Source organism: Apteryx mantelli, chromosome 8 (assembly GCF_036417845.1).
Source record: "Apteryx mantelli isolate bAptMan1 chromosome 8, bAptMan1.hap1, whole genome shotgun sequence".
NCBI lineage: Eukaryota > Metazoa > Chordata > Aves > Apterygiformes > Apterygidae > Apteryx > Apteryx mantelli.
Window position 1 is genome coordinate 28,763,135 of NC_089985.1, and position 14,053 is coordinate 28,777,187.

Here is a 14,053-nt window from a genome sequence, read left to right on the forward strand (position 1 = left end):
GAACTTAAAACTGCTCCATCAGAGTCAATGGGAACTCTAGCAATAAACTCAAGAGGAACAGGCTTGCAGTAAACATACCAAATAAAATGTAATATTAAACATTTCAACACTTTAAAAATCACTGTACTGGTCCTAATGCTCTCTTAAATTAAACCAATAAAACACCACAGCCTAAAAATGATAGTCTCTCACTTAAGTGGTTTAGTGGTTACTAAACCGTACTAGATTACTGAAAAGATACGTACAAAGATTGACATTTCTGTATAAAAACATAACTACTTGCTGCATAAAAGACGTATATGAGAATAGTTGATTCAGCATTGAAAGCAAAATCATCCAAACCACCATCCTTCCTTCTGGCCATCAGCCTCTAATTAAGCACAATAGAAGGTTTACCCAAAGAGTAGGTGCAGAGAGATGTTGGTGGGCCATGCAAAACATGTGAGCTGCAACTGTAAGCTTTGATTTGGTTGTCTTCAAACAAATAGCAGCAGATAATGAAACGTGGTCATTTCTCTCCTGTGGTTTCTTTTAGAATTGCTATTTAAAAATTTTTTAAATAATTTTACTTTAGAGGGGATTATATTTTTGTTGTTGTTGTGGATTTTGCTTTTCCCAAGAGCCTTTGCCATTTGCACAACATGTTGCCTTCTATGATGTTAGCCTAAAGGCAGGAGGCTGAAGTCAAAAGATCACTGAAAAATAAGGTGTTAACTGTATCTTGTCAGATTCAGACACCTTAGATTTCTTAAGTGAAAACAACATAGCATTACACAGCGTAGGATTTTTTTTTTTTTTTTAACAAAGTTCTCAGTGAGAAGAAACCCTATGTATTTCAATCCCAGCTTTTTCCCCTAAGCTTTTGCTTCTGCCTTTCCAAGTGCTATTAGTCTGCCAGTTTCTCATTCTACTGAAAGTACAGAAGTAGAAATGACCTCCTAGTTAAACCTGTTTGCAGTGAAACATATAACAGGTTGGCGCTTTTGGGGGAGATAAATTCAAAGGAGATATTTTAATGTGCAGCATATAAAATGTTATATTTACACCATACTCTCTTAAAAATCACACTCTTGCTTTTCTAGAAGACGATGCACAACCATAAATAAACAATTTTAATGTGCTCTGTTATATTTTAAGAGGCAGGCCATGCAACCCAAAGGGTATTTGATTTGAGAATGTTATTTAAAACGAAAATTAAAATGGATCACTGCTGATCTTCCACAATAGCAGGCAACAAAGGCTGGACGAAGGACAATTACAAAGAACTTCAGATATCAGAAGCTTATTTTGTCAGGGATTTTGACAGAAGGCACAAATCTGTTGACAGAGTAATCCCAACAAGTGAAAATCATGCTTCATCAGCCTCAAACATAGAGGAGAGAATAAGCTGTCCTGATGACATGCCTGGCTCAGGACATCTGGCCAAGAACTTGTTCAAGAATCATGGAATAATTTAGGTTGGTAGTGACTCTGGAGGTTGTTAGGTCCAACCCCTCACTAAGAGCAGGACAAGATCTGAAGCTGAATTATCGCCTTGGGCCTTTGAAACTTCATGATACAGTATCCTGGAGTTAACCACCATGGAAACTGAAATCTTGGCCGCCACAGAGAGGTTGGTAATAGCCAAGATGCCTTACACAGGGTCCTCTATTAGTGAGGACAAGTAGTAGAGAAAGGTTGCAGAAAAGGCCATAAAGGTCAAGATGGTGTATCCGTGGAGAGCCTGGGAAGTAAAGGAAGGTTTCCTATATGGATTCACAGGAATGCAGATCCAGATGCTAATCCCTCCATACCTCTCCTGGGCAAAAAAAGACACAGAGTAGTCAGGAAGCTACTGGGTTAAATATTACATTAAATAACTATGAGTTAATCAAATTAAACACAAAGACCTGGTGATGGTCAAGTGAAGAGTGATGGGGGAGCAGCCCCCATAACATAATCAGTGAAGAAGGGAACACACTTAGTTGGCTGCTCCTAGACCACAGTGATTATACTGTTGTTCCTGGTGTGAAACCCACCAAGGTGACTCAATGAAAGAAACTCATCCCAAAACAACACACAGACTACAAGGAGTTGCTGCCTAAAGGAGCATGGGACTTATTACAGCATGCAGGGGGAAGAGAATTTGGGAATTGTACAAAACTTCTTACAGAATGCGTAGGGGAGGGGACACAGGAGGGGAAAGGGAAGGCTCACGGTAGGTCAGGAGGAAAAAGCATGGGAAATTGAGGAAGAAGGGGATAAAAGGGGCCAGCGTGCTTGTCTGACTGAACCCTGCAACTGATCGCCAAAGCACGCCCTATATTCTTGTTAAATCCTATTTCCAATTCTTTTCTGTGTGAGTGTGCTCCCTCTTCCGACCCTACATGTGAGAACTGTCAATGAATTTCAAGCCAGACTAGCAAGTAGGATGAGAGGCCTGCACGTCAGCAACTGGAGGAGACCAGGATCTGGGTGCCAGCAACTGGAAACACCATGTGTCTGGGACCAGCTAAAGGAGGGACCCATGCTGCATGCATATGCCAGCGGTTAGCGAACTCCAAGTTGGACTAGCCAGCAAGTAGGAAGAGATGAGCTTCTTGAAAGACCCAAGGACTGAGCTGGTGACTAAGGGGCTGAGGGTCCAGACATAGATACCGGCTAGACCCAAATCCTGTGCTGATACTGAGGGACCTGTGAACATGAGCCTGCTCGTGAATCAAAAGAGTGAGCATGTGTGTATATGAGCAAACTTCAGTGCTGGTCTGCCAGAGAGGGAATGGGGCTGAGCTGCCTGTGTTGCTCATGTTTATGTGGGAGCCATTTGTGTGGGTGCTAGTAAGGGCACTGCTCTCTGCCAGCGCTTGTCTGGGTGACCAGCTGTGTTGGCATTGCTTGTGCGCGCCTGTTGGGAGTATGTGCAAAGCCTCGGTGCTGGCAGGACCCAGGAAGCCCCGAGGGTCCTGCAGCAGCCCCCCATCTATCCCACTGGGACAAGAGGAATTATCTAGGGGGAAAGGACACTCTCCTGGGCCTTAAACTACATCAGGTTCAGGTACTTCTAATAGTAACATCACAGACTAATGTTTTTAAAGTTAGCACACAGCTGGAGGAAAGGCCAGCCCAGTATTTAATTTTCTCTGCCCCTAGGTCCTTTCAGTCAGGTATGACTCCCACACAGAGACCCAAAAGAAGAATAAATCAATGTAAAGATCTACTTTAAATATTGGCTAATGTTGTCATTATACATATCACACTAGCCTTAAGCATATCTTATCTTGCCTCTCTACTGAGCTAGAAGAGTGCCCGATGGTGTACATGAGACACTCGCTAGCCTTGAAGGACATCCAGAATTCAAATCTGAGTGTAATTACACTTACACAAAGCCATTTGATTATTTTTTAAGAAAACATTTCTTGTGGACAAATGCCAATTCGTAGCAATTTAAACTATTTTGGGGAGTTTGAAAGGGAAAAACTAAAGAGATCTAGCATGAAGTTTATGGTCAAAAAAGATGACTTGAAAGTACCTTCAAACTTGCCAGTGAACAAGTGGCTAGAGTAAAAGTCTATTCTCTCTGTTTCAGGTTGATGCTTTGAAATCAGTAAACGCCAGCTTAGCGAGTTGACTAAGCCTCAGATACTCTCCTTCTCCACTGCAATGGAAAAATACCAGAAAAGGAGAAGGGAAAATAATAACGGAGGTCACAACACCCACATACCAGATGAATGCTTCAAGTTCAAGGCTTCGTATTCACAGAGGGACTTGGTTGTCATGAGTTAAGCAATAATTGGACCACAGGGCTCACCACAGTTTTCTGTTTATGGGTGACGTCTCAAGCCATGCATTGCAGAATCATGCTCCTATCCTGCTTTGGGTTCAGTCAAATTGTTTGGGGTTTTTTATTGCAAACTGGAGTATTTTAGCGCAAAGGATGGATGTTAAATTACCATTTTAGGAGGCGGATTTGAATTGCTTCAGGCTATCGTGAATTAAAGTTCTGCCTTCCTCATCTTCCTCTCGTGCCTGTGTTACACAGAACAGAGGAGCAGCAGCTAGCATGTGGCATTTCAGGCACCTGCTGAACTTCATGGATGAAAACTAAGGCACCATAGAAATTACAAGTCTGTTAAACACTGCTCATCTGGGATCTTAAAAATTTGAACCCTGAAATGGAATTTAGGCAGGCCTTTGTCCAACTGATAGTGCAAAAATTTGCCCTAGGTTACTGGCTGCTTTGGTATGGATTGATACAAGGTCTGCTGTTGGAGCTCTCACGCCTACACAGCTCTGTAGAAGAATTTGTTTCAGATTACTAAATCTATTTTAGTAATCAATTTATAACCAATGATAATGGAACTTCAAGTACTTTTCTTATGCTGGCTTCAGAAGAAAGTGTGTGCATGTATAAGTGTGTGTGTGTGTATTTATATATATATATATACACACACACACACGCATAAATATATGTGTATATATATATATATATACACACACATATTTACATACCCCTCACAAACACACACACTTTTGCAGGGAATTGTAGCTACTTGGTACAGTTGCTATTCTGATGACAAATTTTAGCCTCAACTATTTTAACTTGTCAACCCACTGCTAGCAGTAGATGGGAAAAAAAAATGGAATTATCATTGCAAGCTTCCATAGCAAGTATTTATTTTGCAACCATGGTGCTGAAATTAAACAGCTAGGTAGATACATGTTTATATTCCTGTGACCACAGAACTTTTCTTTAAAGACTCCAATACTGTGTTGCTAAGCAACAAAACCCTTAGTATATCTATAATACTCTTTAACTTATACTAATTATAAACATTTTTTAAATTGCATTTGAAATGATATCTTTAATCTTTTAATCATTGTCCAATCACTTCACACATCATGTTGATTACAATAGGCAGTAGAAAAAGGAAAAGGTGAGGTAAATAGATTTGTTCTTAAAGTACCATCATTTTGAGTTGCCGAAATGCCCACTGGAAGCATTTTTCCCCGCATAAGCAGAGTCAGATCCTTTATGGCAAACTTCCTGCAAAACAATTGTGATTTACTATATGCTTGGTATTTGTGTTACTAATATTTCCTATAACTTACTGCAAATATTTTGTTAGTTTTCTTGTTTCTTAGGAATGAATTGTACTGATTACCACTTAATGTTTGGCTTTTCACACAATTTTCAGGCTCTCCGGACCCTTCCCTAGGTTTCCATCCATAGATATATTCTTTGATTGCACTACCTAGCCCTTATAAACAGCAGTCATTTCTAAAAAGTCACCAGGCTACTGCATTTCTCAGGAGCTGGATGGGATTTCTTTTTTTAAGGAAACACCATAGGAAAAGTCAGATGGAAAGCAGAAGACCTTTTCTCCAGTAATGGAAAGAGCACAGAGAACCAAGATGGAAATATTCATGTCTAGGTTCTGCTATCCTGCAAAGGTTGTATGCTTTCTGCACATTCCATATGAGTTCAGTAGCTCAGATTAAGAAAGGGAAGCATGCTAGTAAGTATTTGTACTCAGACATAGTATTTAAGTTGCTTGAGTCAGGAGCAGCAGGTCGTGGATGTATGTTGTATCTATCTGCATATAAGCAGAGCTCCATCTGTGCTAAAAGTTAGACTGCAAATCTGGTCTGATTCACCAGGAACTATCAAAGTGAAGTGAGAAAAAGTATGGATTATTACTTACCAGGGAAGAAGAATACAGATGATAGAAAAAAGTCTGCAATAGTCATTGCCTTTTTCAGCCTTCACAAAAAGAAAATAATGGTGACCTTATTAGTTTAAATAACTAGGGGCTTGGAAAAGCTTGAGGAAAGAATGAATTAAAGAACATGTGAGTTACACTTAAGAAATCTATGAGGATAAGCAGTGTAGATCCTGCTTACCACCCTGATCTCTGCCCATCAAGGGCATGGGTTCACAAAACAGCTGAGGAAAATTAACAGCCCCTCCATGAGGGAGGTCTCACGGTCCCTCCCTTTGCTGCTGTGCTTCCCCCCCACTCCCCATGCTTTTTCCTTGCGCTGATTCTGGTGTTGCAACACAAAGCAGTCCAACTCACTAAGCCTGTAAGGAGCTGCTCCCTTTTTTGATGGGTTAATTTTTTTGTCCTTTTCAGTCGATTCACCACGGACTCAGAGCAGCACCCAAACCAGCGCCAGGGAAGCGGCAGGAGCACGTGGCCAGACGCCTCTCCCTTCCAGCCACAGGGAGCCGTTAAGTCAGCTTGGTCCGTAAATGAACCAACAGCCAAAGCTGCTGATATAACAGCAGCCTGGCAAACATTTTGGCACAGAGGGGATCATCTAGTCGACAGTAATTGTTGTATTTACCACGGAAAAAGGCCTCCTTCTAAAGCATCCATCTGGACATACAAATTATCAGAGGAAAGTGAATTGTGACAATGGTAGTTCCCTGCTGAGAATCGAATGTGGTATTTTTCCCTTTGTTTACCAGCTCTAGTGTGAGACTGGAAGCAATTAGACACAATACCTGTCACTACCAGGTCCCACATTGCTGCATGCACTAATAATGAGCAACCCACCTTTGAAAAGTCACTTATATGAGGATAGAATTAACTGCCTGTTGTTGCTGAACCAATGTATCAATACAGTACTAATGAGCAGTATTTTCTGAGATATATATTCATGTCATCTTTTGGCCAGTGGGTACTGGAACTTACACTTTTCTTTCCTTGCAGTTATTCATCATCACAGAGGGGTAAGCACCGGGTTCTCTCCAGGACACAAAATGCAACTGCTCATATTAAATACCTTTCTCTTCTCTTTGGATCAGCGTACTCGCTGAGCGTACTCCCTTACTCAGTAAGTATTCAAATTAATCCACATTCAGGAGGAAAACATTGTCTATTTCAGGAATAAACATTTCCCTCAACATAATGACTGAATTGGAAGTCATAGTTTAGGGAAATCAAAGAACAGTTTTGTCATATTTAATGTTGGCAGATCAAATAAATTTAAATTAAAAAGCATGTGATTTTTTTGGCAGCAACAGAGGTTATCATAGGTGTTGTAAATTCCCTTGGGATTTGAGTGCTTTCCTCAGTACCTGAGTGTCAAGAATTAAATGCCATGTAGTCTCTGCAGTTAAACAGGGGTGTGCTGTGTTACCAGGAAGTTCCTGAGGAAGTGTATCAGCAGACTAGGCATGTCTAGAAGGTCCCAATAGTATGCTTTTAAGGATCGCCATGACTACAGAAGTGGTATGTATTGTTCATTAATGATCCTGATATCATTCCTAACATGTCAGACTGAAGTAATAATCAAATACTTTTATACAAATATCTGAAAAGAAATACACAAGTAACAGAAAGGGGAAGCTTTGCCTCAAAAATCAGATTGAAAAAACCTTGAACCTTGCTCCCCATCTTTTATCTAGCTAACAAACTACAGATGTTTGTGTAATCCCTATGATGATCAACTTGTTACTGATGTCGTCTTTGCCTCTGCAGGCTGATTCAACCTCAGCTGGGACCCTGGTTTAGAATATCATGCTTTCTTATATAGCTTACCTTTTCTTAAACTCTCAGATTAAAATATTCTCCCACCCTAAGGATTGCCTAAATCATTAGTCAGGAATGTGATTCAACTTTCTTCCCACCACAACATTTACTGCCCTGCCTGCTCTGGAGATACTCATTATTGCCTTCTTAAACAGTAAACAGGCAGCTAATGACTGCAGACATAGCCAAGCTCCAAAGAGATCATTAGCACACTGTTAGGCATGCAAGGAGAAAAGGGGAGCATGGGTAATACTCAGACCCTAGTGTGAAGCGCTCCTCATTTTTTTTTTTAATCTTATATTCTATAAAACACACAATTTGCTATTCACGCAACACAGCACATTGCTGACTCTCCTGTGAGACCAAATGCAATGATAATCAAATCACTTTGGTAACAGATCCTTGGGTGACTGTATCCTGCGCTGTCTGTGTAGGCTACCATGTCAATGGGCAAAACAAAATAGTAACAGAAAAACTTCATTTTTCCAGTATTTGTAGTGTATGTGAAACTAATCTGAGCCTATGCAATATGTTGACAGTTATTTGAATAGAAACACTTTAATACCAAACACTGAACTCTCTCAGTGCTGCTTTCATTTGTATTTCCTAAGCATGGATCATCGGAACTTGGTCTTATCTGCCTTAGTCCCTTGATTTCAGCTGGACTACTCATATAAAAATAAAGTGGGTTTAGATTCAAACCTCCTATTTAAATTTTCACTATCCTCCTAGCTACCTTCAGACTATTATCATATGTGTGAAAGGCACTGGTTAGCTTGAAGCCAATGTGAGTTTTTGTAACAAGGATTATCTTTCAGTAACTTAGGCTCCCTTTCATCATGCAAAAATATCATCACTCTCAAGATACAGTTTGATAACTTTAATGAGGCTCTGCAATTTACATTCAATATGTATCAGTACATAAAATATAAGAAATCACATATACATATAAACTTTTTTGTTTGTTTTACAATTCAACCAGCATGAACTACACAAGCTACATTTATTCACATAACAAAATGGAACATTGATGAGCTTCATTCACTGATCAAATATCTCTACAATTTATGAACTGACATTTTTCTGCAGCTGCTAAAACAACTATTTCCCTTAAACAACAAATAATTTATGTCAACAGATACACTGGCATCACACTCTATGAAATGAAAAGGCCAGATTGAGCACTGACTTAACACTCTCACTGATATCAGTAGAACCGACATGAAGCAACAGTGCCTGGTTTATACCAGCATCAGCTCTGTACGTGTTTTATCAACTCTATAACTGAGGAAATAAATCACATAAAGAAATTCTTTAGGGTAAATGACGCCATTTCATTTCATTATTGGGTTATTTAACCCATTTATTTTTATCCTTTTTAAAGTAAGAAGGAAGTAATTTTTAAATCAAAAATTAAAATATTTAAACCTTTTGATTTTTTATTTTTTGACTCAAACTATTCTCACATACAACATGAATTTGTATTTTGTGAACAGTTTTGGTCCCTCAGACTGCCTTCTTGATGGATTAATTTTTAACTGCTTCATCCAAATCTGCCAAAAATTCACTAATGAAGCTATTTGAAGATAAGTAAAAATAACATAAGGCATTTGCATCTTAAAACAATCTCTCTGCTACAAAGTCTCTGATATTCTCATTTTTGCTTTTAAACAAAGTACAGTCACAAAAATTAAAGCTTCTTCTAGCAGCATTAAAGGTAAAGGGTCCACTGTGTGAAGTGCTGGAAACTTTCTAGTACCATCAAATATACTGAATATACTCAGCACTTAAGAGACAGACCCTGCAAAAACTGAGTACGCAGTTTGCTTTCACAAACAAACACACACTCACAGTGCAGTTACCTGCAAAGGTGCTCATTTGTTCACACAAAATTTTAATGTGAGACAAGTGTGACCTTTTACAAATGAAGCAGATGTGCCTTATAGGCATTTCAATATATGCATTGGGGAACTCTTCAAGAAACTTGCTTCAGTTTGGGGAAAATAAAACTGTTCTTCATACAGACTAACCATAGATTTATGTCTGTTAGTTATAATAAAACCTATTGAAAGGACTAAAAACTGATCAATAGATCTAAAAATCTAACAGTAAACAAGCCGAGCTGATCTGCTTCTAATTCCCATGGGGATCACAATGGTACCTAACATTTTATCAGGGATCTGAAAAAAACATTTCCACTGATAAAGTTTGCAGCTTTCATAAAAATTGGCAGAACATTAAATACTTAAGAGCTCAAGTCACTGAACCAAACAAACTAGATCATTTAGCAAGCTGGACACAAGCAAAGTGTCTTTTATACATCCAAATGGAAAATTCAATGCTGAGAAGCAAAGAGTACCTCTATGGAATGGATGGTGGACTTAGCCCTAGGAAACAGCGACTCCAAAAAGGATTTGTGGGTATCACTGGTAGATACAATCTACCCCTCTCTAAAAACACCTTGGAGATCATTTTCTCACTTGAATGTGTTCTTAAGAATTTTGGCAGGATTCTTAAGAAGCCTGCCAAAAGTAAAAGATTGCTGGGGGGGGGGGGGGGGGGGGGAGGATAAGGAACCCTGTTCACTTTAGTACCTGGAATGGAAAAATATAAGATGATTTATCATTATTTTATTACCAGTTTTGGAAGGAATGTATTCCAAAGTGAATTAAAACATTCAAGTGCATCTTTTGGAGTAGCAATATCAAACTGGTAAGCAACAAAAGCAAACCACTCACAATTTAAAACAAATGCCAAACCACTGAGCCTTACAAGGATTCATTTTAAGGTACTGCCAGTGTATGATCCTTGCCTCCATCATTTCTTCATACACCATGTTTAATTTCATTGCCCTGTAGTGCTGAGCGGCTGTAGATTTATTTGTTTGGAACTTACTGGTGACTCAGATATTGCTGCAACCTTCAAAGAATTCTTGATGGAGCTGAGTTCCCACATGTGTAAGTTTATGATGTGCATGCCACAACATCCCCTAGTAACCTTGTACAGGTTTTTAAGTACAGCTTTCCTAAGAAGAATGTATACCCAGGGATCTAAAATCTGATTCCACGTTGCCATTCGGAGAGCAAAAAGTATTGTTTCACAGGTCTCCTTTGAACGATTTTCATTTATCCCAATTCTGGCCATAGTCACCTGAAAAATGGAATATTTTTTTAAATTACATATCAAAAAGTACACCAAGAGAGCATGTAAATGTGTGAAATCATTTCAGCATTATCTTTTATCTTCCTGCCTTCAGAGCATCAGAGCATCTCAATTACAAAGTAAACATTTTCATGCATGTAACATCGTTCTAGAAATTCCCTCATGTTTTATAAAGGACATACATCTGTCTCTACTGACCTACTACTGCTGAAACTTGAGCAGAGGATGGCAACCAGCCAGAGAACATCCTTTAAAAAACAGGACTGATTTGAGCAAAGACTAACAAATTAGCCAGAATTTGAGCTAGCAAAGCATGCCAAGACTATTCCAGGGTTGGATTTTTCAAGTATATAGGCCACTGTTATCTCAGACTGGAATATATTTACAAAGGGTATTAACTTTTTTCACATTTTCCAAATAAAAGTCTGCCTAAAGAATATAGCACCTTGATTTTATCAAAAAATTCATAAATCTTAAGCTGCAACAGAACACAATTCATTTACCTCAGAGAAGAAGGGGTTCAGAGGTTTCTACCACAATTCAAGCCCCAGTGACAAAGGCCACCGCTACCTCTCCTCTTGCTAATGGGGACAGAGAGGGCTTCATTAACCTGTGGAGGCAACAGAAATGCTGCACAAGGACAGACCTCCAACAGCCCACCACTGCCCGAGTCAGTGGTTTCACATCAGTGGAGGCATTCGTTTTCCAGCACAGCTCAACAGGATTGCTGCTGGCAGAGGATATCCAAAGCTACACTAACTCATTACCCCAAGTAATGCCCCTCTTTGCAGAGTTGCAGCCTAAGCTGTGAAACACCAGACTTGGTAAAGCACAGGCTGACGGTGGCTCATGCCCTGCAGAGACCTCCTTTACGGGCATTCTGCCACCGAGGCTTTGTAACCTGAGTTCCTGTGTGAAAAAAGCCTGGCAGTGCAAAGCCAGGAATCTGCCAGTAGATGGTAAATTATCTATCTCTATTATTAATGTTAAAAGCACATGAAGACTTTTTTGGTAGAAGGATGAAACACTATAAGGCTTTTAGTTCCAAAGCCTTTAAAGCAATAGAGTAGCTAAGAAACGGGATATTTTACAACTAATACTATGAGTTATTGGGTGCTGAAAGGTAGGGTTAGTCTGTCCAGTGCAGAGACTGGTATTTGCACAAAGATACATTACAAAAAAAAGAATATTAAAAAAAAAAAGGAAATGAAAAGAGAAAACTACCTACCACTCAAGAATCCAGCAAACCTCTTATTTCTTTTCAAATGACTCGCTGTATTCCTGGGCCCTGCCTATACCTCACAGGTCACCACATCTGACTATAAACTTGAAGACTGGAACAGAATGAACACATAAAATGAGACTGCATTTGCTTGGTTAAGCTTTTGGTTAAGTGTTTCTATATGGACATCTGTGGGAGCAAAGAAGAGAGTCCACAGAAACATTCTTAGGGAAGCTGGTAAGAGTGGCAGCAGCACAGCTGGGAACCAGTATAAGGAGGAGGAATGTCTGAGCATCATGCCAACACAAACAGTTATAACTCAGTTCCCTGATTCTGCTTTTCACCCTACAACTGTTGGGTGCATTCCTTTCCGACATCAGCAGTCCACCCAGACTTGGACAACTCCTTTGGCTCCTGCATGGGATGTTTTCTCAGGACAGTCCTACATTTTATTCATTAGAAGTCCAACACCGCAAGCCAGACTCAGGTAGATTACTCCCTACTCACGCAAGTAGAACTGGGCACAGAATGACAGCACCATTGGTTTATATACCAATGGCTTTATCTGATTTATTGTATGCTTAGCTTAATACAGACGTATAGCTTGCTAATCCACTTCTTGATGTTTGTGTGTGTACTTCAAAATTCCATTTTCTTCTTCTTATCTTATATTCTGCAAAGTTAATAAATGCCATATCCAATGGAATGCTACGCCTGGAGGAGGAGGCAGCAAAAGTTGCCACCTAAAAACAGCTCCACCAGGATTTTGTAAAACTGTATTTTCTTCTCACATGTTATCTAGCAAACTTGTGAGATTCTTTTCCATCTAGTATTAATCACTTCTAAATTAATCCCTTTTTTTTGCTGTTTAAGTTGCTGGCAAAACAAAGTGCCTTTGTTTTGATTATAGATTTACTTAGAGTTCTATTTAATGATCAGGACAAGGAAATTTGTTATATAGTTGTATGGATGCCAACACTTGGAGAAGCTTCATTAGCAGGACATTTAAGTTACTCTTTGTGAATACTGGACATGCACAAAATAATATATTTAAACTCATAAGTAGCAAGTATAGCTTATATACATAACTAAATGCTTAAGCAACTCAGCTGTGAATCCCAACACTGGAAGTATTGAGATAAAATACATTATCTACAGATTTTGCTTCATAAAGCAAGACTTTTCTAAGCATGTTACTTAAATTATTTGGGAGTATTAATCAGGAATAATGTATCACTAAAAGCAATATAAAATGGTAGCCTGACTTTTTAAAGCTCTGTGAGGCAGAGATTCCTATACAGGCCTGGGCTAACACAGAAATCTCAGTCCAGTTCCAGGCATGAGAGATTCCTAAGTATTTTTATCCTAAAATACTTGTGGCAGAGTAGCAGTAGTGACAGACATGTTACCATCACACTGTCTCTGGGTGTGAAGTGAAATAGCTTCTCCACTTCTCCAAAGGGCCTGTACTGGGAGCTCTTCCACATCTTCTGAGAAAACATGTAGATGAAAGACAAATGAAGACAACTGCATGCTTATACCAGCAAAGAGAGGTCAGAGAGGAAAACATATCCTGGCTACTGGAGCATTTCTACAAAAGCAGTCTTATGAGTTGTAGAACAAGACCCTAAACTCCAACTAAAGAGGGGTAGAATGAAGCAAGGTAAATATAAATTGCTACTTTATCACATTTTTAGTTTCAATGCTTTTATTTAAATTCAAAAAAACCTATTCTTAAGTCATTCTGAAATAATAAACAACAAAAAGGCCTAATATGCTACCATCTATTTAAAGTGTTTCACTGAATTAAAACATTCAAACAGCCTGTATTTGCTCCATATGTTTAAGAAAGCCATGTCCCTGAACTGGCAGAAGTCATTGGCTCAGGAACTGGAACAAGAGCGTGCTGCCACACTAAGCTAACACCCGAGAGAGAGCAGGACCTCTTCCACAGGCACAGAAAGGACACTTCTTTTTCTTCTTACTTCACTAATTCTGTTCAATAATTTGTTCAAAGGCGTGAAACCAATTCAAAGACTAAAGTTTTTTTCCTATCCTGTAGGACCATCAGGTTAGTGTGATTAAAGAATTCTGTTCCCTATAGCCACAAGTACATAAGGGGGGAAGTGGGAAGAGGCAATGGGATTAGGTT

General features: G+C 39.2%; 1 protein-coding gene across 4 annotated transcripts in view; it reads right to left on the bottom strand.

Annotated features, from left to right (window-relative positions):
• PTGFR (prostaglandin F receptor) overlaps nt 1-14,053 on the bottom strand; it is a 115,067-nt gene that overhangs the window by 83,232 nt on the left and 17,782 nt on the right. For 3 of the 4 annotated variants that reach the window (XM_067301006.1, XM_067301008.1, XM_067301005.1), the window contains exon 3: nt 10,113-10,667. The exons of the other annotated variant lie outside the window; for it this stretch is intronic. In XM_067301006.1, coding sequence (XP_067157107.1) covers nt 10,362-10,667 — 306 coding nt within the window. In that variant the 3' untranslated portion in view covers nt 10,113-10,361. Of the gene's footprint in view, nt 1-10,112; nt 10,668-14,053 lie in introns of those variants that run through there. 4 annotated transcript variants of the gene reach the window in all.